The sequence below is a fragment of the Penicillium mononematosum genome, assembly GCF_028829835.1.
Source record: "Penicillium mononematosum strain IBT 11891 chromosome Unknown utg000003l:1.0-8172316.0:1.0-8177699.0, whole genome shotgun sequence".
In the NCBI taxonomy this organism is placed as follows: Eukaryota; Fungi; Ascomycota; class Eurotiomycetes; order Eurotiales; family Aspergillaceae; genus Penicillium; species Penicillium mononematosum.
This window is the reverse complement of record NW_026643273.1, coordinates 6147505-6170451: the sequence shown is the minus strand read 5'-3', so window position 1 is coordinate 6170451 and position 22947 is coordinate 6147505. Positions and strand designations below refer to the sequence as shown.

The 22947-nt window shown below is 50.3% G+C and overlaps 12 protein-coding genes across 12 annotated transcripts; 6 read left to right on the top strand and 6 right to left on the bottom strand.

Annotated features, from left to right (window-relative positions):
* Nucleotides 1–420: 420 nt before the first annotated feature.
* N7519_007370 (GMC family oxidoreductase) lies at nt 421–2461 on the top strand (the record flags this gene model as incomplete). The annotated part of the gene is made up of 5 exons (XM_057294146.1): nt 421–785; nt 839–868; nt 923–1802; nt 1859–2360; nt 2415–2461. The coding sequence occupies 5 exons, from the start codon at nt 421–423 to the stop codon at nt 2459–2461; spliced, it is 1824 nt and encodes a 607-aa protein (XP_057148957.1).
* Nucleotides 2462–2817: 356 nt separating this feature from the next.
* On the bottom strand, nt 2818–3633 carry N7519_007369 (mitochondrial 54S ribosomal protein bL27m; the record flags this gene model as incomplete). The annotated part of the gene is made up of 1 exon (XM_057294145.1): nt 2818–3633. The coding sequence occupies one exon, from the start codon at nt 3631–3633 to the stop codon at nt 2818–2820; it is 816 nt and encodes a 271-aa protein (XP_057148956.1).
* Nucleotides 3634–3820: 187 nt separating this feature from the next.
* Nucleotides 3821–4285, top strand: lcl2 (the record flags this gene model as incomplete). Its single annotated transcript, XM_057294144.1, has 2 exons — nt 3821–3995; nt 4092–4285. 2 exons carry the CDS (start codon nt 3821–3823, stop codon nt 4283–4285), a joined length of 369 nt encoding a protein of 122 aa, XP_057148955.1.
* A 381-nt stretch (nt 4286–4666) lies between these two features.
* On the top strand, nt 4667–6513 carry N7519_007367 (scramblase family protein; the record flags this gene model as incomplete). Its single annotated transcript, XM_057294143.1, is given in 4 exon segments — nt 4667–4675; nt 4686–5215; nt 5268–5439; nt 5497–6513. 4 exon segments carry the CDS (start codon nt 4667–4669, stop codon nt 6511–6513), a joined length of 1728 nt encoding a protein of 575 aa, XP_057148954.1.
* A 276-nt stretch (nt 6514–6789) lies between these two features.
* N7519_007366 (E2 ubiquitin-conjugating protein UBC7) lies at nt 6790–7386 on the top strand (the record flags this gene model as incomplete). The annotated part of the gene is made up of 2 exons (XM_057294142.1): nt 6790–7039; nt 7133–7386. The coding sequence occupies 2 exons, from the start codon at nt 6790–6792 to the stop codon at nt 7384–7386; spliced, it is 504 nt and encodes a 167-aa protein (XP_057148953.1).
* A 413-nt stretch (nt 7387–7799) lies between these two features.
* Nucleotides 7800–9311, bottom strand: N7519_007365 (uncharacterized protein; the record flags this gene model as incomplete). Its single annotated transcript, XM_057294141.1, has 6 exons — nt 7800–8270; nt 8342–8410; nt 8473–8640; nt 8713–8821; nt 8886–8952; nt 9110–9311. The coding sequence occupies 6 exons, from the start codon at nt 9309–9311 to the stop codon at nt 7800–7802; spliced, it is 1086 nt and encodes a 361-aa protein (XP_057148952.1).
* A 1000-nt stretch (nt 9312–10311) lies between these two features.
* N7519_007364 (terpene cyclase/mutase family protein) lies at nt 10312–12686 on the top strand (the record flags this gene model as incomplete). The annotated part of the gene is made up of 4 exons (XM_057294140.1): nt 10312–10521; nt 10576–11009; nt 11095–12540; nt 12596–12686. 4 exons carry the CDS (start codon nt 10312–10314, stop codon nt 12684–12686), a joined length of 2181 nt encoding a protein of 726 aa, XP_057148951.1.
* A 291-nt stretch (nt 12687–12977) lies between these two features.
* Nucleotides 12978–14370, top strand: N7519_007363 (co-chaperone SGT1; the record flags this gene model as incomplete). The annotated part of the gene is given in 3 exon segments (XM_057294139.1): nt 12978–13626; nt 13646–13821; nt 13873–14370. The coding sequence occupies 3 exon segments, from the start codon at nt 12978–12980 to the stop codon at nt 14368–14370; spliced, it is 1323 nt and encodes a 440-aa protein (XP_057148950.1).
* Nucleotides 14371–14645: 275 nt separating this feature from the next.
* N7519_007362 (uncharacterized protein) lies at nt 14646–15152 on the bottom strand (the record flags this gene model as incomplete). The annotated part of the gene is made up of 1 exon (XM_057294138.1): nt 14646–15152. The coding sequence occupies one exon, from the start codon at nt 15150–15152 to the stop codon at nt 14646–14648; it is 507 nt and encodes a 168-aa protein (XP_057148949.1).
* Nucleotides 15153–16827: 1675 nt separating this feature from the next.
* On the bottom strand, nt 16828–18159 carry N7519_007361 (PQ-loop repeat-containing protein; the record flags this gene model as incomplete). The annotated part of the gene is made up of 2 exons (XM_057294137.1): nt 16828–17935; nt 18104–18159. The coding sequence occupies 2 exons, from the start codon at nt 18157–18159 to the stop codon at nt 16828–16830; spliced, it is 1164 nt and encodes a 387-aa protein (XP_057148948.1).
* Nucleotides 18160–18523: 364 nt separating this feature from the next.
* On the bottom strand, nt 18524–19864 carry N7519_007360 (transaldolase family protein; the record flags this gene model as incomplete). The annotated part of the gene is made up of 7 exons (XM_057294136.1): nt 18524–18589; nt 18639–18966; nt 19019–19250; nt 19321–19429; nt 19496–19621; nt 19676–19719; nt 19792–19864. The coding sequence occupies 7 exons, from the start codon at nt 19862–19864 to the stop codon at nt 18524–18526; spliced, it is 978 nt and encodes a 325-aa protein (XP_057148947.1).
* Nucleotides 19865–20303: 439 nt separating this feature from the next.
* Nucleotides 20304–22918, bottom strand: N7519_007359 (cysteine--tRNA ligase; the record flags this gene model as incomplete). Its single annotated transcript, XM_057294135.1, has 2 exons — nt 20304–22415; nt 22478–22918. The coding sequence occupies 2 exons, from the start codon at nt 22916–22918 to the stop codon at nt 20304–20306; spliced, it is 2553 nt and encodes an 850-aa protein (XP_057148946.1).
* Nucleotides 22919–22947: the final 29 nt, after the last annotated feature.

Below are 22947 nucleotides of genomic sequence, written 5' to 3'. Positions count from 1 at the left end.
ACTTCATCTGGAACGAAAATATAAACATTCTCGGAGGGATTATTCATTCTCTATAATCCAGATACGGAGTACACATGTAATGTAACGTTGAGATTGAGAATCAGAAATACCTAGGTAGGTACCTAGGTACCTAAAGTTCGTCCATCACATCCATGGATAGGGCTGACGGGCCGCGGTTATGCTTAATTTTGAGCCACAAGGTGCACTTACATCTAGTCGGGTACCCGGTTAACGGAGGTTGCCGTGCACAGGGATAATTCAATACAATGAAGCCAGATTATACTGCATACCTCAAGACCGCAAGCTCTCCGGAAATGAGCCTACTTCAGTGCAACAGTTGCAATGTTCCGGTCGAGAGTTGTACATATCGGTTCTGGTTCGCTGTAATACGGCCGCATCTTGCCTGCACCACTATCACCGATGCTGTTCCAGGCTACTCTGGTCCTCCTCATACTCCAGGCGAGTACTGTGGCATCTGCGCCTGCGGAACGACGAGCAATTCCCATCGCGGACCAAACCTTCGATTATGTAGTCGTTGGTGGCGGTACCGCCGGAAGCGTGATCGCGACGCGACTAGCACAGAATGACTTCGACGTTTCGTTGATTGAAGCCGGGGGATACTATGAGCTTGGGTCTGTGGCTGAGTTTCCTGCAGCTGCTGCATTGACAATGGGATCAGATCCTGCTTTCAGCTCACCGGTGGATTGGGGCTTTGTGACAAGAGATCAACCGGGTGCTAATAGGCGGGCGATTCATTTCACCCGGGGAAAATGTCTTGGGGGGTCGTAGGTGTCTTTTCCAAACCTGACATATCAGATCGAAGCTGACTTCTCTCCAGGTCAGCGTTGAATTTTATGGTCTACCAACGGTAAAGGACCATGGACTCTGAATACTTGCGGCTTAACTAACTGGGATCATCCAGTCCGACACGCGAGTCTATGGAGCTATGGGCAGCTGCGGTCAATGACAGCAGTTACACATTCGATGAAGTGCTCCCATTCTACCAGAAGAGCGTCCAGTTCACGCCCCCGAACACTGACTACAGAGTTCCAAATGCGTCCGCAGACTATGATATCGATGCCTACGATTCGGATGGTGGCCCATTACAGGTGTCATATGCTAACTTTGCTCAGCCTTTCTCGTCATGGATGAGCCTCGGCATGGAAGCTATCGGCATTAATCAAGTAGATGAATTTAACCTGGGTAATATAATGGGAGCCCAGTATTGTGCATCGACCATCAATGCACCCACCCAGCTCCGAAGCAGCTCCGAGTCATCTTTCCTAAACAAGATCGTGCCCGACTCACTGACAACCTACACAAATACCCTTGCCAAGAATATTGTCTTTGATCAAAACAAAAGAGCAACTGGAGTTCAAGTGAAAGGCTTGTTGGGCAATACCATCACTCTTTCAGCATCAGAAGAGGTTATCATCTCTGCCGGTGCCTTTCAGTCCCCCCAGCTCCTCATGGTGTCTGGCATCGGGCCGGCCGACCAACTACAAGAGCATGGAATCAACATTATAGCCAATCGACCAGGGGTCGGTCAGAACATGTGGGATCACCCGTTCTTTGCTCCTTCGTACCGTGTGCGGGCGACAACATTCACTAAATTCGCTACGAACCTGCTATACGCGGCTGGCCAAATTGTCGATGCACTAGTTGCCAAAAATGGATTCGTCACCAATCCAATCGCGGACTTCGTGGCCTTCGAGAAGATTCCGCTATTCTTCCGCTCGGCTTTCTCTGAGCAAACGCACCTTAAATTAGCCGGATTTCCATCCGACTGGCCTGAAGCAGAGGTGAGAGAAACATTCCCTCAGATAGAGAGAAAGATGTATAACACGTGAGCTTATAGTACATATCTGGCGCAGGGTATATCGGCAATGTGTCAAATCTCCTGGCAAACCAGCCAAGAGATGGATACCAGTATGCCTCAATACTAGGTATTCTGATTACACCCATGTCCCGAGGAAATGTCACTTTGAAGTCCGCAGATACCTCAGATCTGCCAGTAATCAATCCCAATTGGCTCGATGACAAGGCTGATCAGGAAGTTGTCATTGCCATGTTCAAGCGAATACGCCAGGCTTTCCAGAGTGAAGCTATGAGGCCCGTGGTCATTGGCGAGGAGTATAACCCCGGGCGGCAGGTCCAGTCTGATGACCAGATCCTCGAGTTCATCAAGGATAATGTGATGACCATTTGGCATCCGAGTTGTACTTGCAAGATGGGAACTTCCCATGATGATATGGCTGTGGTTGACTCTCAAGCCCGGGTTTATGGAGTGGATGGACTGCGAGTAGTCGATGCTAGCGCATTTCCTTTCCTTCCTCCTGGTCATCCTCAGTCGACGGTTTGTATGGTTCCTCTCGGTCACTGCTCGGAATTGCCGAGTGCTAACTGCATCACAGATATGCTTGCCGAGAAGATCGCGGCGGATATTATCCGGGATTCGTAGGTGCCTTAGTTTGGATTCAGAGGCGAAAAGGGAGAAGGATCCAATGGCTTTAGATACATGTTTCTAAATTGATATTTAGATAATAAATGGCCTTGTTGATTGGCTTTGCTGGGCTGTGGCAACGCCAATTATGCGAGGCATACTTTATACATCAGCATGCCATGGAATATGGGCTTGAAAATGGCAACTGCGCACCAATGTACCTCTAGAAAAGAAGGGGAGAAGGTAGTAAACGTGGGAAAGTTGAAGGGTAAATGCTCTTTCTATAATACAGTGAACACCAGATACAAATCCTCATATCGCTACAGAAACCCAGAAGTTATTGGAACAAGACATCATGCACACGACAAATGTCCTCATTTCTTGGCCGTCTTCTTCTTGCCCTTCAAACTCTTCAGCTGAGCAGCCCGCTCGGCTCTCTGCTGACGCTTCCTCCACGCCAACCAACGGTTACCACGGTCATGTGGCATAGCAGTGATACCAGCCCTCTCAGCAGCCCGACCAATCTCCCAGTTAGCCTCACGGTACATGTAACCAGGGCGCAGCTGGGGGCCAGACGCAGCCTCGACAGCCTCGACATCCGTCACACGAACACCGTTCTCATCAACAGAAGCAACGAGATCAGACTGAGCCTCGACGCGTTCGGCCATCGGCACAGGGGCCATATTCAGCTTGCGCCGGCTGGGTGCGTTGCGAGGGTACGGAAGCTGCTCATCCTTGTTGAAAACAACTCCGATATACCGGCGCTTCGAGTGCTTCAGCGGGTCGAGGTAGTAGCGCACGTAGCCAGCCTGTGTTGCATAGATTGTGTGGTCCCGTCCCATGTCGCAGTTCTCACCGGGGAACCATAGCGAGCCTCTCTGCCGGAAAATGATGCATCCCGGTACCACGTACTCGCCGCCTGTGCGCTTCGCTCCGAGACGCTTACCGGCCGGATCACGTGAGTGTCGATTGGCCGTTCCTTGCGAGGCGTGTGAGGCGTGACGCACTTGTGTGAATGGGAGGAGTGCGCTGGAGAGGGAGGGTGTTGGTGTGGTTTTCGGGAATGTGGGTGTTGCGGAGAGGGTGCGCAGGAGGGATTGCGATTGCGAGAGCGCGGGTGTCGACCGGATTGTCGGGGTAAAGGCTCGCTCCAGCGCCCGCAGGGGCGTTAGCACTCGGGGCTTGAACATAGTGGGTTGTAATTGGAGTGTTTGGAGGTGTAGATCGTGAAGCTCCAAAGGGGAAGTTTTTCGTTCGGAGATCGGGCTTGGCGTCACGTGTGTACCCGTAAGCTGGCTTCATCTATACACCAACTCGAACTTGTTCTACTTTCTATACAAATACTTGACTCTGCAATTATTGTGTGATTATTCAGTTATGTTGCAAAGCTGGCGCCAAGCCCTCTGGGCTCTTCTCCTTCTCGTGTCTGTCGCTCAGGCCCAATTCAACTTCTTCGACCAGATGTTCGGAGGCGGCGAGCAACAACGCCAACAGCAGCGGTCGCAGAACAGTCCCAGTGACAGTGATCGGTACCAACAGATGTGGAATGGAGGTAAGTCTCAAAATAATTGTCTACTGAGAACATACTGTCGCAAGTCCACATCGCCCTCGGGACCACATAACTGACTATCGCGACCTTTCTTTATAGCACAATGCGACCACTACCTCTGCCCCGGAACTCTTGCTTGCGTACACTTCCCACACCACTGCCCATGCCCCCACCCTAATGTCGAGGAGAAGGTCGAACTTGGAGAAGGAAGTGCTGTTTGTGTGTCGAAGGGAGGGTTCAAGGCAGGCGAAGCTGCGCGGAAAATTGAATTGGCTCGCAAGGGTCTTTTGTGAAGACTTTGGGCATACGCTCTTTGTTTTATATAAGAACCGCATGCAGCTGCCGATGGGTTGTGACCAAGTCATGGAGCCTGGTGCCGCTGGACGGATTAATCCGATAAAATTACTATGAATCTTTTTTGGACATGCCCAGATGTGCTTCAAACTTGGCAAGCTTATTTCATATGTGGATACGGACGCCTGTATGTTCATATGGAATCCAGTGATTCTATCTAAGACATGCCAATGTGGTCTACTATGTATATGCATTCAAAATGGCTTGGGATGCGATTTCTCACGCCTGGAAAAGCACCCATCAGTAATACTCGTAAATAATTGGATAATTAGTATTGGATTGACCTGGAAATAATCTGGATACCACAGAAATAGAACCCCATGCCTCAAGTAAGAGTAGACGATCTACAAAGCAATTGCCGTCGCTATCTCCGATTATCTCCGCAGTGGCCTTCCGTCATCGGTTCCTCAGCGTCTCGGCGGTGGAGTCCACGGGTTACTTACCAACTTCGCATCCCATCAGTCTTTTGCCTCAATCCTTATATCTAAGCTAATCTGGTCCCTCTCAACTACCATGTGGGGTTTAAGGCTCCGACTCCTGCAAAAGCAGTGGACACCAGCTCGAACTCGAGCTCTTTCAAGCTTCAGAAGTCATGAATCACGACGAGGTCCTCGCAATAGCATAAAAAGACCAAATCTCATACAGTCTTCAAGGAAAATCGAAACCTCGCCCAAACCTGAACCTGCTGTCTCCGAGTCCCAAGATACCACAAGTCCCGATTATGACCCTTCGCGAAACACTCTGCTTTTTCCCGTTTACTTGCCTGAAGATCCCAGAGGTGTGCTTAAAGAAAACCACCCGGCAGTTTCAATATTGGCGAACTCCGGAATAGTCGTACAACGAGAACTAGAGATGATGAATGTTATGATGTGAGTGCCGCGCAAGCCCATTTAAGAGAAACGTGTGTACTGACTTCCTCAGTGGATTTGAACAAGCGAATAAGTATGTCATCATGGATGCGCAGGGAAATCACATTGGATACATGGCAGAACAGGACAAGGGATTGGCAAATACAATGGCACGGCAATGGTTCCACACCCATCGAAGTTTCGTGACACATGTATTTGACCGACAGGAAAATGAGGTTCTTAGAGTAAGCGCATGAAATAGCCCTCTTTTGCTGTGGTTTTGGCTTGGCTGACCATCACAGTTCAATCGCCCGTTCTCTTGGATCAACTCCCAAATTCACGTCTATGATCCTCTCGATCAAACGCCAAATGCTTCCTCGGCATCCACCTCTGTTCAAAGTACAACACCCGGTTCTCTCATTGAACATGGCACCAGGTCGAGCGCAAGGATATCGCCACTTGGTCTCGGTCAAATGCGAGTTATCGGCGAAGCCCAGCAGCAGTGGGCGCCTTTGCGGCGAAAGTACAATCTATTCACGCATCACCAGTCCCCAAACCCGGAAACAGACATGGGAACTCGTGGTATCTCGCTATCTGACTCTGGTTTATCACAAGCACAGCAGATGCAACTGGCGCGAACGCCCGACCAAAATCAGGGTATATTCAACCAATTTGCCTACGTTGATGAGCCGTTTCTATCATGGGATTTCTCCCTGAAATCAGCAGACGATCAGTTAATTGGATCTGTCAATCGCGATTTCGCAGGCTTCGGTCGCGAAATCTTCACAGACACCGGTGTCTATGCAATGCAAATGGATTCTGCAGCTCTCGGCACAGAGACATCACGCAACAAAAATTTAGGCATGACCCTCGACCAACGTGCTGTTATGTTGGCCACAGCTGTAAGTATTGATTTTGATTACTTCAGCCGTCAACGAGGTGGCCTTGGTATATTCCCGCCCGTGTTCCATATGGGCGGCCAGGCTCCCGCTGGCGGTGCAGCTGCAGAAGGTGCTGCTGCCGGTGAAGCTGGGGCTGTTGGTGGAGCCACTGCAGGGACTCTTGAGCGGGTTGGGACCGCTGGTGGTGCGCCAAATGGTATGGTCTCTGGTGCTACCACCGCAGGTGCAATGGCTGGGTATGAAGCAATGCAGAGGGGGGCCAGCACAACCGACCCCAATGCACCACCATCGGAACCGGTAGACCCGGGATCACAAGGCTTCCAGGATCAACCTCAAGACCCTTGGGGTGCAGATGATCCTTGGGGTGACGGAGGTGACATTGGTGATGGGGGTGACGGTGATTATTTTGACTGGTGACGAGGGTCAGTTTCTGTACTATAAATTCACGATTTAGATGTAATATTTGCTCTTAAACTAAGAATGTTTTCATTCACTTCAGCCTTTCTCAATCGCACTTTTTTTTTGACCTCCTCTGCCCTAAATCCAGGTTCCCCAACGGTATCGCCACGCCCTGTCCACCGCCCCGGAATTATTCCATCCCCACCATTTATCCCACCCAAGCCCCCGCAGACAACCCTGCCACCTAAGTATTTCCAGAACGCATTTCGCTTCTCAATCCATTAAACAGCGAAAATGGCGTCTACCGTCGCTCAGAAGCGCCTTTTCCACGAATACAAGAACCTCTCCACCAACCCACCAGAGGGTATCACCGCAGGACCCGTCTCCGAAGATGACATGTTTTATTGGGAAGCCCTGATCCAAGGCCCCGAAGAAACCCCTTTCGAGGGCGGCGTCTTCGCAGCGGAACTAAAGTTCCCAAGGGACTACCCCTTGAGCCCGCCGACGATGAAGTTTATCGGAGGTGGCGTATGGCACCCGAACGGTACGTGACCGAGACAAAGACTTGCGGCTGGCTACTTGCTCGCATTGCTCAACGCACAATGGCAAACATCTTACTTACGCATTTGGAATACAGTATACCCCAACGGAACCGTCTGCATTTCCATCCTTCATCCGCCCGGCGACGATCCAAACCACTACGAACACGCCTCAGAGCGCTGGTCGCCCATCCAGAGCGTGGAGAAGATCCTCATCTCTGTTATGAGCATGCTTGCCGAGCCGAATGACGAGAGCCCCGCCAACGTCGAGGCTGCTAAGATGTGGCGCGAGCGGAGAGCCGAGTACGAGCAGAAGGTTAGGGACGAGGTGAAGAAGGGTCTGGGTCTGTGAGTCGGGTTGGGCTGTGGTTGAATGCCTCGGTTCTCTCGCTGCTGCGCAGGTGGATGTCTGTCGATATGGTCTGCTTGTGCTGCGCGGGAGTCAAGATTTGATGACTGGCGTTCGAGGGTTTCTTTTTTCTTTTGCATGGTTTGGATATGAGATGGCTTCTCGGTCTGTACAGTGCATTCTTATCCTCGCATTATGGTAGCGCATGAAATACATGCAGATTTTCGATACACTGTTCTGTTCCCTTTTTGCGACTTGCTAAATTTGCATCTGATTTAGTACTCTCCTCAATGTTGTCTCGTTCTTCTACTGGAGTATTGGAGATCCTTGGCAAGTATTATGGAATATCGCTCCTGTCTTTATTTTATGTGGTCTATGCATCTAGGCCTTCCTAGAGATACATATCCTACAGCATCTTACTCCTGCCGAAACATCCTTCGATTAATCCACCCTTCCAAACCCCCTTGGCACCCATACAAGATCTCAATCTCGGCCTTCAGATTCAAAACCAGCATCCGCTGCAATTCAGCACGCCATTCTGGCTCCGGTCCATCGCTCGCCCAGACAGGACTGTTCAGAAGCATAGCCGCGATTTTCTTGCGGTCTCGCGTTGTCAACGAAAGCAGAGCCGTGTCACCAAGTACCTCCGGCACTGCTATGATATCCGACACTCGAAGACCCAGCCATTGCAGCCTCGGTATACTGAGCCGAGCATTTTGATGTAAGTGTGCCGCCGAGCCGTACTTGTACGTCGACATGATGGCCATACCGTGGGGATCACCATCGGTGAGGGCATAGAAACGGGGCGGACGTCTCCTCTGGTTGGATGCGGAGTCGGACATTGCACGCAGGAACGTTCGTGTCATGAAATCGGGGTAGCCTTTACCCTGTCCGAGTAAAGTTGAGTTCAGTTACTCGTCTGGGGGCCAGGATATGCTAAAGCAGGGACCCAGCTTACCGTGACCATAATTCCTTCCCCGGCTAGTGCTCTGGTGTGGTAACTTACTCGCGCGAGCCGGGTGGAAGACTGCCTGTGAACAGGGGCTTAGCGTACTGTTGCTGCATGTGCTGTCTTTCCATACTCCATACCTCTTTTTCAATGACCAGTACCCAGCGGACCCGTGAAATGTCGATCTCGTCTCCGTCCTCTATGCGAGGAATCAAACTGTCCCCGGTGACAGACTGCGCATCGATCAAAATGTGGGAGCCACGGATCAACCGAAAGTCTCCCGTCACCAGCCCTTTCGCTGCTGCTTCCTAGAAAGTCGTGTACGATGTCAGCAGCCCGACTTCGGAGTGCTATGAAACCAGGGCATTCGCAGGACAAACCACATTCAATGCTGTCCTATTCACTCCGATGGTGTACGCCAGGTCATCGACAATGCGGTCCACGATACACTGCTTGCGGAAGAATTCCGGGTCGATATAGTATATATCTCTGGTGATTGCATTGATGTGTTCAGCATACCTTCCAGACTGGTTCCTGGACATTGCTAGCTCACCTCTTGGAGATCAGCTGACCCGTTCGAATAGCTTGGTCCAATATAGCTAGGATTCGAAGAATGACAGCTATCAGAAACCCAGACTCGGTCAGTTTGTCACCCAAGAGCGATGTCCAGGTGCGGTCAGTGCTGTGGGTTGGAGGGAAAGATCTTACTAAATTTCCATGCCTCGTGTGCCGTTTTCCCAGGCCAAGAGTATTTCCTATATGTATCAATTGTCGGACTCGCTTCCAAAGCTCCGGTGGTGGGGTTGATGATGCAAGCAATTGGGCTGGCTTTGCGCTTGAGGGTGATGGAAATGTCTGCCTCTGCCGGGGAGCGTGAGAGTTCATTCATGAGGGCTGCGAGGGTGTTGTCGATGAATCCTTGGACTGAAGGATCTCGACCATCGTCTATTTCCAAACTGTGGATGGTTGGCTCAGCCATTGCCGTGGATTTGAGCAAGGCGAGATGTTTCTGGGGAGAACAAGCATACCCGTGGATGTGCCCAGGTGTAATTGAGCTTACATGACACGACGGTACCTACCTAGGTAGTGTACCTAGGTACATACATGTAATTTCTATTACTTACATATGTCAATAACAATACCTATCTAGGTAATTGGATTAATACTGGTAAAAGATAGCAAGAATCACTTGACCTTTGCTATGACTTGATCTATACAGATCAGAAATTGGTTACTATGCCATATACATGTCGAAGATTCTCTTCCTCTTATAATACCTATGAGCCCGGGGACTCAACCTGATCTCGCAGTCATATCCTCGGAACTGTGTACACAACTATACAACACGACATACAAGTCGAGCTAAGCTCTATATCAGCACATTCCAACAATATCCACACCTCAGCCAAGACTGGAGAATTGCCTATTCGTGGATAGCTTCAGCGTGACAAGATCTCTACTCAGAGATTTGAGATTCTGCACCTTGGGACCAAATACAGTACTTTAGATGATGTCTGCTCGCAACCTTGCAAACAGAGCTTGCTTCAAATGTTCCTACAACTCTCTCGCCTGCATATATCCTACAGATATTGCTTCTCTGCATCTTCATCAATCTCTTGATCAATTCATCAATTTCTATCGACGACATCATCCTCGGCATCTCCACAATCTGGGGATAGCTTCATTTCTACCGGATCAAGCCTTTTCCGGGGGATCTTCATCCCATCAAGATTCTCATCCACCTTGGGATTCTCATCCCAGAGATAAAAGGACTTCTTCATTCCAACCTCTCATCTCATCGTCTTTCAATTAATTTGATTAATTTGTTTGCCTGGAATCACATGATTCATTCTACAACATACACCGCAGTCGTGATACTGATGACTAAGCTTCCCTCGGGCCCATCTCCAAGCTGTTTATCGTCTTGGTTACTCCGTACATATATGTAGATTGGCAAGAAAGACCCAATTCCTCATACCATGTCTTCTACTCCTCATATCGGCCCATGGAGAACCCCAGCTGAGGGTCATCTCACCCCAGATGCCAATGGAGACCTTAAAACCGACTATACGCGCTGGCGATTGGTCGACGAAGAAGGCCGTCAAACATGGCGGTATCTCGAATCTGATGCGGAAAACAACGAATGGCCGCAATCAGTAGCTGATAAATATCACTTGGGACTACCAACAGTATTCAACCCCCACACAATTGACCAAAAATTCCAATACTGACCTCGCGTATAGGGCCTTCCAGAGCTACCAGAGGCCAAGACGCCATTGAAAGCTGCCGAGAATGGACTTTCATTTTTCTCGCATCTGCAGCTGGAGCCCGGGAACTGGGCCTGCGAGTACGGTGGCCCTATGTTCCTGCTGCCGGGTATTCTGATCACTTACTATGTGACCAATACACCAATTCCTCCGGAATATGCAACAGAGATCAAGCGTTATCTGTTTGCTCGTCAGCACCCAGAGGATGGTGGATGGGGTCTGCACATTGAAGGCCACAGTTCCGCTTTCGGTACTTGTATGAACTATGTGGCGCTGCGTTTGATCGGTGTTAGCGAAGAGGATCCGCGCATGATCAAAGCCCGGGGCCTTCTGCATAAGTTTGGAGGTGCCATCTACGGTCCCCACTGGGCTAAATTCTGGCTCAGCATTCTGGGGGTCATGGAGTGGGAGTGTGTCAACCCAGTTCCCCCCTGAGATCTGGTTAGTCACGCACTGCAACATGTACAACCTCTCTTTTACTAACTGACGACATAGGCTTCTTCCTGACTGGGTTCCCTTTGCTCCTTGGCGGTGGTGGATTCATATGCGCCAGGTGTTCCTCCCAATGTCTTGGCTGTGGTCTAAGCAATGGTCTCATCCTCTAGACGACTTGACAAGACAGCTACGCGAGGAATTGTACACCCAGCCATACAGCTCTGTCGATTTTGCCGCGCATCGCAATTCGATCCACGAGGCAGACAATTATTACCCCAAGACATGGCTGTTGAATACAGCCAATGAACTGCTGGTTCGGGTCTGGAACCCTTATCTTCGACTCCCTAGTATTGTCAAGCGAGCCGAGGAATGGACCTGGGAATTGATTCGCATGGAAGATGAAAACACCAAATATGCAGGGCTGGGACCTGTCAACAACCCAATGAATATGGTGGCTTGCTTTATCCACGATGGCCCTGACAGTTACTCTGTCCGCCAACACAGGGAGCGGTTGAATGACTATATGTGGGTAAAGGGCGAGGGCATGCTTGCGAATGGAACCAATGGCGTGCAAGTGTGGGACACGGCATTCATCACCCAGGCGATCGTCGTCGCTGGTTTCGCTGACGAGCCCAGGTGGCGGCCGATGTTGACGAAAGCTCTCGAATTCCTTGACGATCATCAATTACGAGAGAACGTGCCAGATCAAGAGAAATGCTACCGCCAGCACCGCAAGGGCGCTTGGCCGTTCAGCACTAAGGACCAAGGCTACACAGTTAGCGATTGCACCGCTGAGGGTCTCCGGTCAACACTTCAGCTACAGGAAATGCACGGCTTCCCTAAGCTGATCTCCGAACAACGCTTGAAGGATGCTGTTGACTGTCTTTTGCTTATGCAAAACCCAAGCGGCGGGTTCTCTGAGTACGAAATTACCCGCGCTTCACCCAAGGTCGAGTGTCTCAATGCCGCGGAGGTCTTCGGCGGAATCATGATCAGCTACGACCACCCTGAATGCACAACTGCATCTGTTACGGCTCTGTCACTCTTTAGCAGATTTTACCCCAAATACCGCGCCGACGAAATCCGCGCCGCGAAGCAGAAGGCCGTCGGCTACATCAAGCGCGTACAGCGCGCGGACGGTAGCTGGTACGGCTCGTGGGGTATCTGCTTCACCTACGCTGCGTTGTTTGCGCTCGAGAGTTTGGCCAGCGTCGGCGAGACATACGAAACGAGCGCCGACTCTCGTCGCGGTTGTGACTTCCTGATCGGGAAGCAGCAGGCCGATGGTGGCTGGGGCGAGTCATATCTTAGTAGCTCGACCCATCAGTATGTTCAGCACGAAAAGTCCCAGGTGTGTCAGACTGCATGGTCTCTTCTTGCGCTTATGGAGGCGGGCTACCCGCACAAAGAACCGTTGGAGAGGGGCATTAAGCTGTTGATGTCTCGCCAGCAGCGGAATGGCGAGTGGCTACAGGAGGCCATTGAGGGTGTATTCAATCAGTCTTGGTGAGACCGTCCTGATACTTTGTTTTTTTTTTTTACCTACTGACCATCTTTATAGCATGATCTCGTACCCCAACTACAAGTTCTACTGGCCGATCCGTGCCTTGGGCTTGTATAGTAAGAAGTTCGGAAATGCAGAGCTCGTGTAAACTATCTCAAAGGGAAAATAATATTCTATTATGTACTTAATCAATAATCAAGGGTCTATTGAGCAGGGTGTTCAATTAATACAGACATCTAACTAATGCGCTGGAGCCATCTTGTGTCTCGTTTTGTTTCTATTCTCTTTCTTCCCCTCACCTTCCCCTCACAAATACACCACGTGATCCAAAATGAGTGATCGACAGGAGCTTGGGCCACTGAGGCTCATTCAACCCTCTTCTCTTGATTGCACATGCTGTTCTTCACTTAATCAACTTCTGTTCCCTCGTCATATCACCATGAATTCTGCAGCTCAGGGTGACACAGCCTCGGCCGAATCCAACTACCCTATCGCTATCGAACACTACACCCGCGCCTTGAGCGAGCTACCCCGCGCTCCGGCCTACTACATTTCACGCTCGACTGCCTATTCGCGCCTCAAGCCCGAAAATGGCGGACCCAACTACCAGGCCGCCCTGAACGACGCCGAAATTGCACTCCAACTTGCCAAAGAGCGGGGAAACCGCGAGCTGATCATTTCCGCTCAGATGCGCCGCGCCGTCTCGCTGTACCAGCTTGAACGGTATGGAGATGCAGAATTTGTGTTTGGAATTATCGCAGAGAAAACAAAGAGCCAGAAAGTGCCAGAGAATAAGTCGGAGCAGGTGCAGGCTGCTATGGGAGGACCAGGATCTGGGTGGGGTGGCCCCAGGAACAATTACAGAGCCCAAATGCCGATTTGGACCGCCAAACTTCAACGGAAGCTGGCAGAGTTACCCAAGGACGATCCGAAGCGCGCTGTGTCTATTGCTGAATTCCCGTCTTCCATTCACGTTCCCACTGCAGATGAGGTGAAGGCTCAGTTGACGGGCCTCAGCGCTGGCCTCAGCGCTGGCAACAACGTGGGAGCGGCCCCAGCCTCGCAGCAGACTGAGCAGCCCTCAGAGGGTTCGACCCTATCCCCCAGCGGAGGCTATTTTAGCTTCTCGACTTCAAAGCTCAAACACCAGTGCTACGGCTACCTCGATTACCCCGGACAAGGTTCGCCATGAGTGGTATCAGTCACGGGATTCTGTGGTTGTGACTCTTTATGTCAAGGGAATCTCAAAGGACAATGTCGCAGTCGATCTGAAAGAAGATTTGGTGAGTAATCTTGTGCCCGGCCATTCTTGGTCATAACTAATCCTGCAAAAGGTCTCGCTGCAATTCCCCCTCCCATCTGGCTCTGAATACGACTTTACCCTCGACCCACTCTATGCATCTATCAACCCCGCCGAGTCCAAAGTCTCAGTCAAGAGCACCAAGATTGAACTCACTCTGCGAAAGCTTACAGCCGGCCAAAACTGGAGTGCTCTCGAAGGTTCACACGCCGACCCTCTAGCCGCGCAAAAGGCGCCAGCTACCGCGGGACCTTCGTATCCCACCTCTTCACGCCACGGCACCAAGGATTGGGACAAGGTCGCATCCTCGCTCACTGAGAAGAAAGCAAAGGGCAAGTCAGGGGATAATGAAAATGTATCGGATGACGAAGGTGGTGATGCTGTCGACGGGTTCTTCAAGAAGCTGTATGCCAACGCTGACCCAGAGACGCGCCGGGCTATGATCAAAAGCTACACCGAAAGCCAGGGGACCACGCTGAGCACGAACTGGTCTGAGGTTGCGAAGGGGAAGGTGGAAGCTCGCCCTGAATGATTTTCCACTTGTCATTTTCTCTTCTTATTGCTAAGTCGCATGTAGCGAGGTGTTACCAGGTATCGCAACTTTTCGTTGTGAGATTTGTCTCAATTTACTGAATATACTGTCTTTTTTTCCAAATTATGTATTAATCTTAGTTCTGAAAAGCAAAGTAGTTCAATATGTAAACTCCATGAGATCCCCTTTCCAAACACCAATAGATATTCAATTTTAGAACACAACCCAACCCTAGCCCAAGCGCAAGCCCAAGCCTGCTAGCACTCCAGGGCACTCTACTGACCATGTACCAGAGTCGGCCCATTGTCAGTGACCGCAACAGGAGAACCATGTCCATCCTGCCGGCACATAGTAGCCCTGAGAGTACGACCCACCAATTCCAGACGAAACAGAGCACCTTCGTCAGTAGGGTAATTCATGAAGGACTCCCCATAATACTTCTGCTCGACAATCCGAGCAGGAGCAGGTTGGATTCCCCGCATGATTCCCCGGATACTTGATCCTCTCTCGTTTCCCTGCTCGTACACAATCCACACAGTCACCGGCTTGTTGCAGAAGAGCGGCTTGTTCTCTTCGTATCGTGTGCACAACTCGTATGCAGCATCGATATCCTTAGACGAATCCGAGGAAGCATTAGAGAGCAAAAAGCCTTCCTCATTGGCAATTGCTATAACTGAGGATGTGCCCATTTTATGTGCCTCAACACCATCGGAACTGAACCAGTTGCCCTTTCCGAAGTCGTCAGCAACCACTATCATCGGTTGGATCAAAACGGCGGGCATCGAGTTGGTTGTTTAGGCAAGAAGTAAATAGTTTGTCTTGGTCGATGAGGTGCTTGTGGATGGTTTGCTAACTTGCTTTGTATCTCGAGTTGATCTCTGAATACTTCTCCCCATGGTGCGATCGAACTGGAGTATATATACCCATTTCCTGTCTTACTGATAAAACCATCTGGAAAGTTGGGCTGGAAACAACGCTGCAAAGAATGAAACCCAACTCAACAGCAACCTTTCATATAGATATACTGTTGGATGGGAAGCTTCCACGGATCTTATAGACCGGATATCGTGATATGGGATCGTCGAGAGAATATAAGGCGAAAGGACTTGGGGTTACAAGTCAGCTTAGCCCTGCAAGTAAGTATACTCAAAGGCAAAATGATAGGCTGTGGGCGCTTAGGGCTCGGACTTCGTCTGAGTTCTATTCGTTCTCCGTGAAACTTATATTGGCGCCGGCCCCCCCTACACCTCACTGGGACTTCTGTCTTTCACTCACCCCTGTCCTGCAAGCCATAATCTGCACTGGTATGGTTGTGCTAGTCTGCTAGTATTGAGACGCCTGCGTCTCGATGGGGATGGTTGGCTCAGCGGTAAAGTTGCATCTCCTCCAGGAGCTGATATACCCCCTTCAAGCGCACAATGGCGCTACCGGTATGGGATGATGCAAACTATCGGAGATGTTTCAGGTCTAAGGGTCTGACATTTTGCCCATGTCGTTGATGGTTCATGGCCGAAACGGGCCAATCGTGTATGTTTTTACCCTCCTCCCGTTTCGAGAACTCAACTTGTAAATTAATACGGACCGCCAGTTTACCTCTCTTCATTTACTTAAGGCGAATGTGTGGTTCGGTTGGTTCACATTTAGTGAACGTCTCGGAGAACTGTAATATGGTTTCGTCGAGCCAATTGGCCGACGTTTACTTTGATGAAGACCGCAGTGATGCGGTATTATTGAGTGCGATTATGATTATCAGAAGTTGCTGGCACCACCGAAGCCCAGTTCCTTCTATATCCACGTACAAGTGGCAGCGTGTCCAGCGCAGTGTCTTAGGTCCATCTGACTGGTCTTACGGCTCTTTTGCCCTGCCTCTGTCGGGGCTTTGAGGAAGAGAGGCGTTTTGCTACGGTGAACATTCATACTTCAGTTGGATATCATATCAGAACCTCATGGTTAATAGCCAGGTCATCAACAACGCATTGGGGAATCTAGGGAGTATCCTCCCTTTCCTGATTGAAATAGAAGCATGGGATGTGTTGGCAGTTAAGACATACATCTCACCTATGTTTTCTTTTGATAATGGCTCTGCCTGTTCTCCCAGGACTATGACCACATTCTCACTTCCAGCGTCTATTTAATTACGTTGTCAAGTCTATGTTGTTTCGTAGTTGTACATTCCCCTAAGTTTGTTCCAATGAGTTGCTTTGGTCCTATAATACGCAGCTGGTAGTTTCAACTTGTTTTGCGCTATAGAAGGTTGCTACATTGTAGGTACAAACGATGTAGGGGGATGGGAATATACCACATTGTTTTAAGCCCTTACTATTATTTACCGCCGTGGAATAGGAGTATTGCTAGGCACAGGTACTGCTAATAAAGGTAGCTGGCAGCTGGAGTTCTACAATATGTATTTCAAAACATTCATGTATGTACTATAACTTACATCTAATTCCTGAATATCTACTCTTCCTCCTCCTCATCACTTTTGCCATCGCGATACAGGAAGAATTGTGTAAAGATCGCCATATCCAGCAGCAGCGTGCCAGCACTACCAACCAGCCAGGACAAGTTCACCAAGATATACCGGCCATACAGCGCAGCTAGCTCACCAGGACGACAATGCGCACGGTGACGGCGGTGGCCCAGAACCTCTTCGGAAGACCCATGGCAAATAGGCGAGTATGCCAGAATAGAGAGCACATAAGTCAAGTTCCCGATGCAAGCAAAGAGGAAGAACAGCAGTGAAACACCATCCGTTGATTTGCGGCGGTAATTCAAGAGAAGCTGGGGCAGGCGTGAGCCAAGATACAAGACTGCACAGAAATAACCAAATACCTGACCCAGAACGTCCATGGTGAGAGGTTCCGGGTCTGGCGATGATGACTTTGCTGCCGGGCTGACGAACCAGCCCATCACACCCGCAGCACAGACTAGAGCGACAGCCGTGGAGTTGAACAGGATGGATTGGAGGGCGGAGATGCGGCGACGGCGGGCGCGTTGAGCACGCAGTTCCGCGGAATCGGAGGTGGGTTCCACGAAGGGCGTTGCGGGTGATAGATGGGTGGCGTCTACCGATGAGTGGAAGAGATCATGGTACGACGCTGCTGAGTGCCGTCTTCCGGCGGAGGGTGGGTGTGGCCCGGCTTGGGGTTGCTGTCCAGTTATGTTTGTAGCTGGGTCTTGAGTCTGGGCCTGGCCGCTGGACTTTGGGATGAGGGCTGATCTCTCTGTTGGTGCTGCTTGATCGGCGCCATGCAGCTCCGCATCTGTAGTACCGTTGGATGCGAAAAGGTCCGGTGTGGTAGAGGGGGATAGCTCCTCCCTGAGGTTGAACCCACGGTAGTAAAAGCACTGGCCCAGCAGAACGATATCTGCTAGAGTGTAGTACACTGCAAGGATGATCATGGTAGGGAGCACGCCTTGTAGGACGGCACCTAAGATGTTGAACACATCGCCAGCCAACCAGATGATGAGGAAGATGAGAGAGAGGCCATCTGCAGAGCCACGTCGGAAGTTCTCGATGATCTGAGGGGAGAAAACGACAACCCAGCAGGCAATAGAAATAGATCTGGATTGGTTAGTATTGGATTAAGAAAAACAAAACATAAACATGCAAAGATCGTCGGGCCAAGTAGATCTAGATCCGCTGTCACACGTGCATGCAGTAAATGAATATAACAGCGAATGGAAGGCCACCAAAAATGAAAAGAAGAGAAGTACAGCTTGTTTAACTTACCCGCAGATGCCGCTAAGGGCCTCAATGTTAAAATTAGCCGCCTGCGAAGGGAACATCTTGCAGGCGAACCGTGCGACTCAGAGTCAAGTACTTTCAGGTACTCTCAATAGAGGTTTGGGAAGCGAAACAATGTAAAAATAGAATGCCAATATAAACAGATGTAATTGCTGGAAGATCCAGCTCTGTGCAAGTTGGCAATAAGGAAAAAAGGAAATAAGGCAATTGGAGGTGCGAAGAGAATTGGAAGACGGAGCCATGGATGACGTGTGATCACGTGCACTAGAAGTATAAGAAGTTCAGAAAGTAGACGGCATTTCAGGAGCTGATTTCTTTCAATTCCTCCTATTTCCTGCAATATATAAAGCTACAGCTCAAATAAAATGGCATTGAATTGATCATGAGCTATCAAAATTCAAAGATCTATGGGTAACGTCCCCTCATAAGCTGCTCCAACTTATCCTGGGCATCACAGAATATATTTATGGCCTTGGTCTCTGTTAGCGAAGCTTAAAGATCGATCAGCGTATGTGCTTACCTCAGTCAGCTTGATCTGACTAGCACCACCCTGATCTCGGGCAAACGTGATCTGGTAGCTTCCACGATCGTTGATGAAAGAGACACCCCGTGCCGGGATAGGAAGTGTCGGCGCAATATCAAACAATGACTTGATATTTCCTGCACAAGGTTGTTTCAATTGTGTCAACAGACCAGGTGAAATGGTGATGTGATCCACCCCAGCAAGGCAGAAGATCTCCTCGACAGAAGTCAAGCTAGCAGGGAGGACTTTGGTGCGCGAATTGATGGACTTGTAGTATTTCTGAATAGCTGCGCAAAGCGGAAGCAATTTCGCATTGTCCACGTAACTAAGAGGCAGGATTGTTAGGTAGGGATTTTAAAGAAGAGTTTGAAACTTACCCTGGTTGCACATGCACCTTCAGTTCGTTCACATACGGTGCGATATAAGTACAGCCGACCTCAGCTGCGAGTACAGCTTGAGCCATGCTGAACAGAGTCGTCGCTAGAGTACGCACACCAGCTAATTCAAGTGTGCGGCAGGCCATCATTCCTTCCCATGTACTCGGAATCTTGATACAAATTCGAGACACGTCGAAGTCGGGCTGGTAATGCTGGAACAATTGCACGATTCCTATGATTGATATCGTCAGCATCAGATTTAACCGAGAAACAACGCTGCCAGTAGGAAGAGTCCAGCATACGGAATGCATTGACGATAATCTTCTCCGTCGAGTACGAATAATAAGGATTGACCTGTACGTGGACACGTCCACCAATGTGTTTTGCCATTTCCAAGGCCAATTTAACCATCTATTAATCCATGTTAGTCGACTTCTTCCTCGAGTCCCTCAATGCTATAGTCGAAGCACAACTCACCGAAATCTCGACAGCCAGTTCGTTCATATCCATGGAGTACTTCGCATGCAGCACTGCCGCATCTGACCGCGCTGAGACGATGATTTCAGATCGCTCTGGTTTAGAAAGCTCGCCGAGTGCAATAGCCTGCGCGGTCAATTTCATGGCCTAATTATGTCCACGGGATGTCCATGTGCTTACCTGATTAGAAGTGCAGTCCTGGAATGGGCCCAGGGTTTTGGCGACTAAAAAGCAGTTAGCAATCTGGAAATGGTAATATAATAATGTCTACGATGTACAAGGACCAGTTGACTCACCTTCGTCGTCCATGGTATCACAGTCGACCAGCGTGCGCGAACGCATATAATCGAGGCCTGTCTGTACAGCCATCTTGAGTGTAGAGTAAATCCGAGAGGATGGAGAGAAGAGGAAAACAAATTCGGAAATGGTCATCCCACGTTCCCTAACTCCTGCATTTAATAAAGAGGGGTCTTCCGGGCCTCCACACTCCGCAGGCACGGATTTGTCGGGCCGAGTAACAGTGGGCCATCTTGAACTCTGCATCTAGACTACATGTGTATTGTGGTACATGGGGGATGGCGGATGGGATATAGCTAGGTCGGACAAGTTTACGGTCATAACAATTAGTAGAACTATTCAGCAAATCAAGATGGTGCTTAAAGTATCCCAATCAGGCAATATGCTTGTATAGGACAAGAAGGATATATTCCGAGACGCCTCGCGATGCAAAGTGGAAATCCACCCCCCAAAATACCCACCTATCAGACTAGATATGTAAAAATCAAATGCTCTCTTTTGTTGTTGGCTCCTATTTGGCCTGGGTAGCCAACCAAGCCTCGTGTGCCTTCTTCTGACGCTCCCAGTCTTTGCGAAGCTTCTTCGCCCGACTCTTGGTGATCTCCTCGCCGGCAGCGTCGCGAGTAGGCATGCCTTCGTCATCCCAGGCAGTGTACTCGCTGGTACGGAACATCTCCAGGTGGCTCAGCTTGCCCTTCTCCGCCTTCTTGAGAGCTTCCTGCTGATTCTTCAGCTTTTCAGCCTGCTTTTGGCGAGCCCGAGTTTCCTTCTCTTCCCGCGCCTTAAGCATCTCCTGGGTGACTGGCCGGACCAGAGCAGGTTGGTTCTCCCGATCTTCGAGGGCGATACCAACATCGAAGAGGTCGATGTCTCGCACACGGTCGCACAGGGAGAGAATATCCTTTCCAATAGAATCAGAGGACTCCAAAGAGACTACCTTGTTACGGAAGTTGGAGAAAAGCTCAGCGTATGGCTTGGCAGATTCGGAAGCCTCTTGGGGGGCCGATGCTTGAGCAACTGCCGCCTCGATATCCTTGGCGGAGATTCCAGCCTTGGATCGCGCGGCTTCACGGAGCGTGTCACGCATAGCCGATAGGGGGTAGAGATAGGGCTTGGCCTCCTCGGGGATATCAATACCAGACCAGCCGATTTCGGTGCTGTCAGTCGAGGCGGTGCCGTTAAGACCGAACATGTTCACCATGGAGGTAACCCATTGGGCTGCAGCTTGGACGTCCTGGGAGGGCACGGCGGCCTTGTCGGCAATATTGAACTTGGAGATGAGTTCCGAGATCGATGCCATGACAGCGGGAGTGTTGAAAGAATCACAGAGCTGGTCGTGAACGGCCTTCTTGGTCGCTTCCAGATCAGCAGCAAAGGTGGTGTCGGTGCCTGAGGACTGGAGAGCGGCAGGATCCTTAACCTTGAGGAAAAAGTTGTTCACCTTCTCCTCCCATGAGCTGCCTGTGTTTACCAGATCGTCTGTGATCTCAACACCATCCTTCCAGCCGCCCAGCAGGAAAACAATGCGCAGACTTCTCGGCGACCAGTCTTTGCGATCAAGCGCTTCTCGAATGGTAGTGAAGTTCTTCAACGACTTGGACATCTTGGATCCTTGAATGGACAGGTGGCCCATGTGAAGGAAGTAGTTAACCCATTGTTCATGCTTGTGGTCACCGTGCCAGTATGCCTCACTCTGGGCCAGCTCATTGTCATGATGCGGGAAGGCAAGATCAATACCACCAGAGTGGATATCCATCTGGTTGCCCAGCCGGGCTGATGCCATGGCTGAGCACTCGATGTGCCAACCAGGGCGGCCCTTGCCCCAGGCACTAGACCAGCTTGGCTCGCCTGGCTTGGACGACTTCCAGAGAGCGAAATCGGAGGCACCGCGCTTCTCTGTCGTCTTGCTGGCCAAAGAGCCTTCGCCCTCAGCAGCCAATTTGTTGTCTGATCGACTCCATGGCTCAAGCCGAGCGTACGGGTGGCCCGCAGCTTCGAAGGCATTGATATCAAAGTACACCGATCCATCCTTTGTAGCATATCCGAAGTTATTCTTAACAATTCGATCGACGAATGCCGCAATCTCATCGCCATATTCAGTCACGCGAGTCAACTCGGTGGGATCGAGAACATTCAGGTCGCGCATATCCTTAGTAAACCGTTCCTCATATCTCTTAGTCAACTTGGTGAAGATGCTGTGATCGTCCGCGTCAACCGATGCACCTTTCAGAGCATCGAGGTAAGGCAAAATGAGATCCTGCGCGTTTGAATAGAACGACTCAGCAAAGAGAGCAGGGTCGGCGCTCGAGCCATCGCGGGTTTCCGCCTGCGCGAAGACCTTTGCGGCCGACGCAGCCGTCTTAATGTGCATCTTAACCTTGGCCTCATCATCACCTGCCTTCTCGTTTCCTGGCAAAGCTCCACCGTTCAAGATAGTCGCGTAGGTTTTTTCAACCTCATTTTGGTACTGCGCCGGAGGGGTTTCGGGGTCGAGCAAGGGAAGGTTCTTCTTCAAGTAGGCGACAAAAGCGCTTTTGACGGTATCTAGGACCTCCGAGGTAATCGTAGGGTTGGCGGTGATGAATTCGTTAAACAAATGTTGTTGTCTGGCGCGGAGGATGATCTATAGGATTGGTGAGTCACCGCGCTTGAGGCTGTATCCATATACACAACTCTGATCCATACCTTGTCGTCCACATCGGTAATGTTCATAACGAAGTTGACATCGAACTTGAAGTAGTCGCGCATAATTCGGCGAATAATATCGGTGCTAACATAGTTTCGGGCATGTCCAAGATGCGCATCGTCGTAAACAGTCGGTCCGCACGCGTACCACACAACTTTCTTGCCAGCAGGGTCGATCGGGACGAAGGGCGTCTTGGACTTGGTCAACGAGTTCCACACCTTCAATGGAGGCAGTTGCGCGTCCGGGCCAGAGGGCGGTTGCCGCCATGGCGGCTGCTGGCGAGAAGACATAGACCTGAAAGAAGTGACCGACAATAAAAACCGCTGTTTGGACGGTGTAAAGAAAGAAAAGGAAAGAAGGGAGGGTCGGGGGGAGAGCATAAAGAGAGAAACAAAGGCAATGGAGGGGGAGGGGCTCTTGTCAGGACCAGATCGACTCATCCATCAACTGCGGACTCGCTGTGATTGGC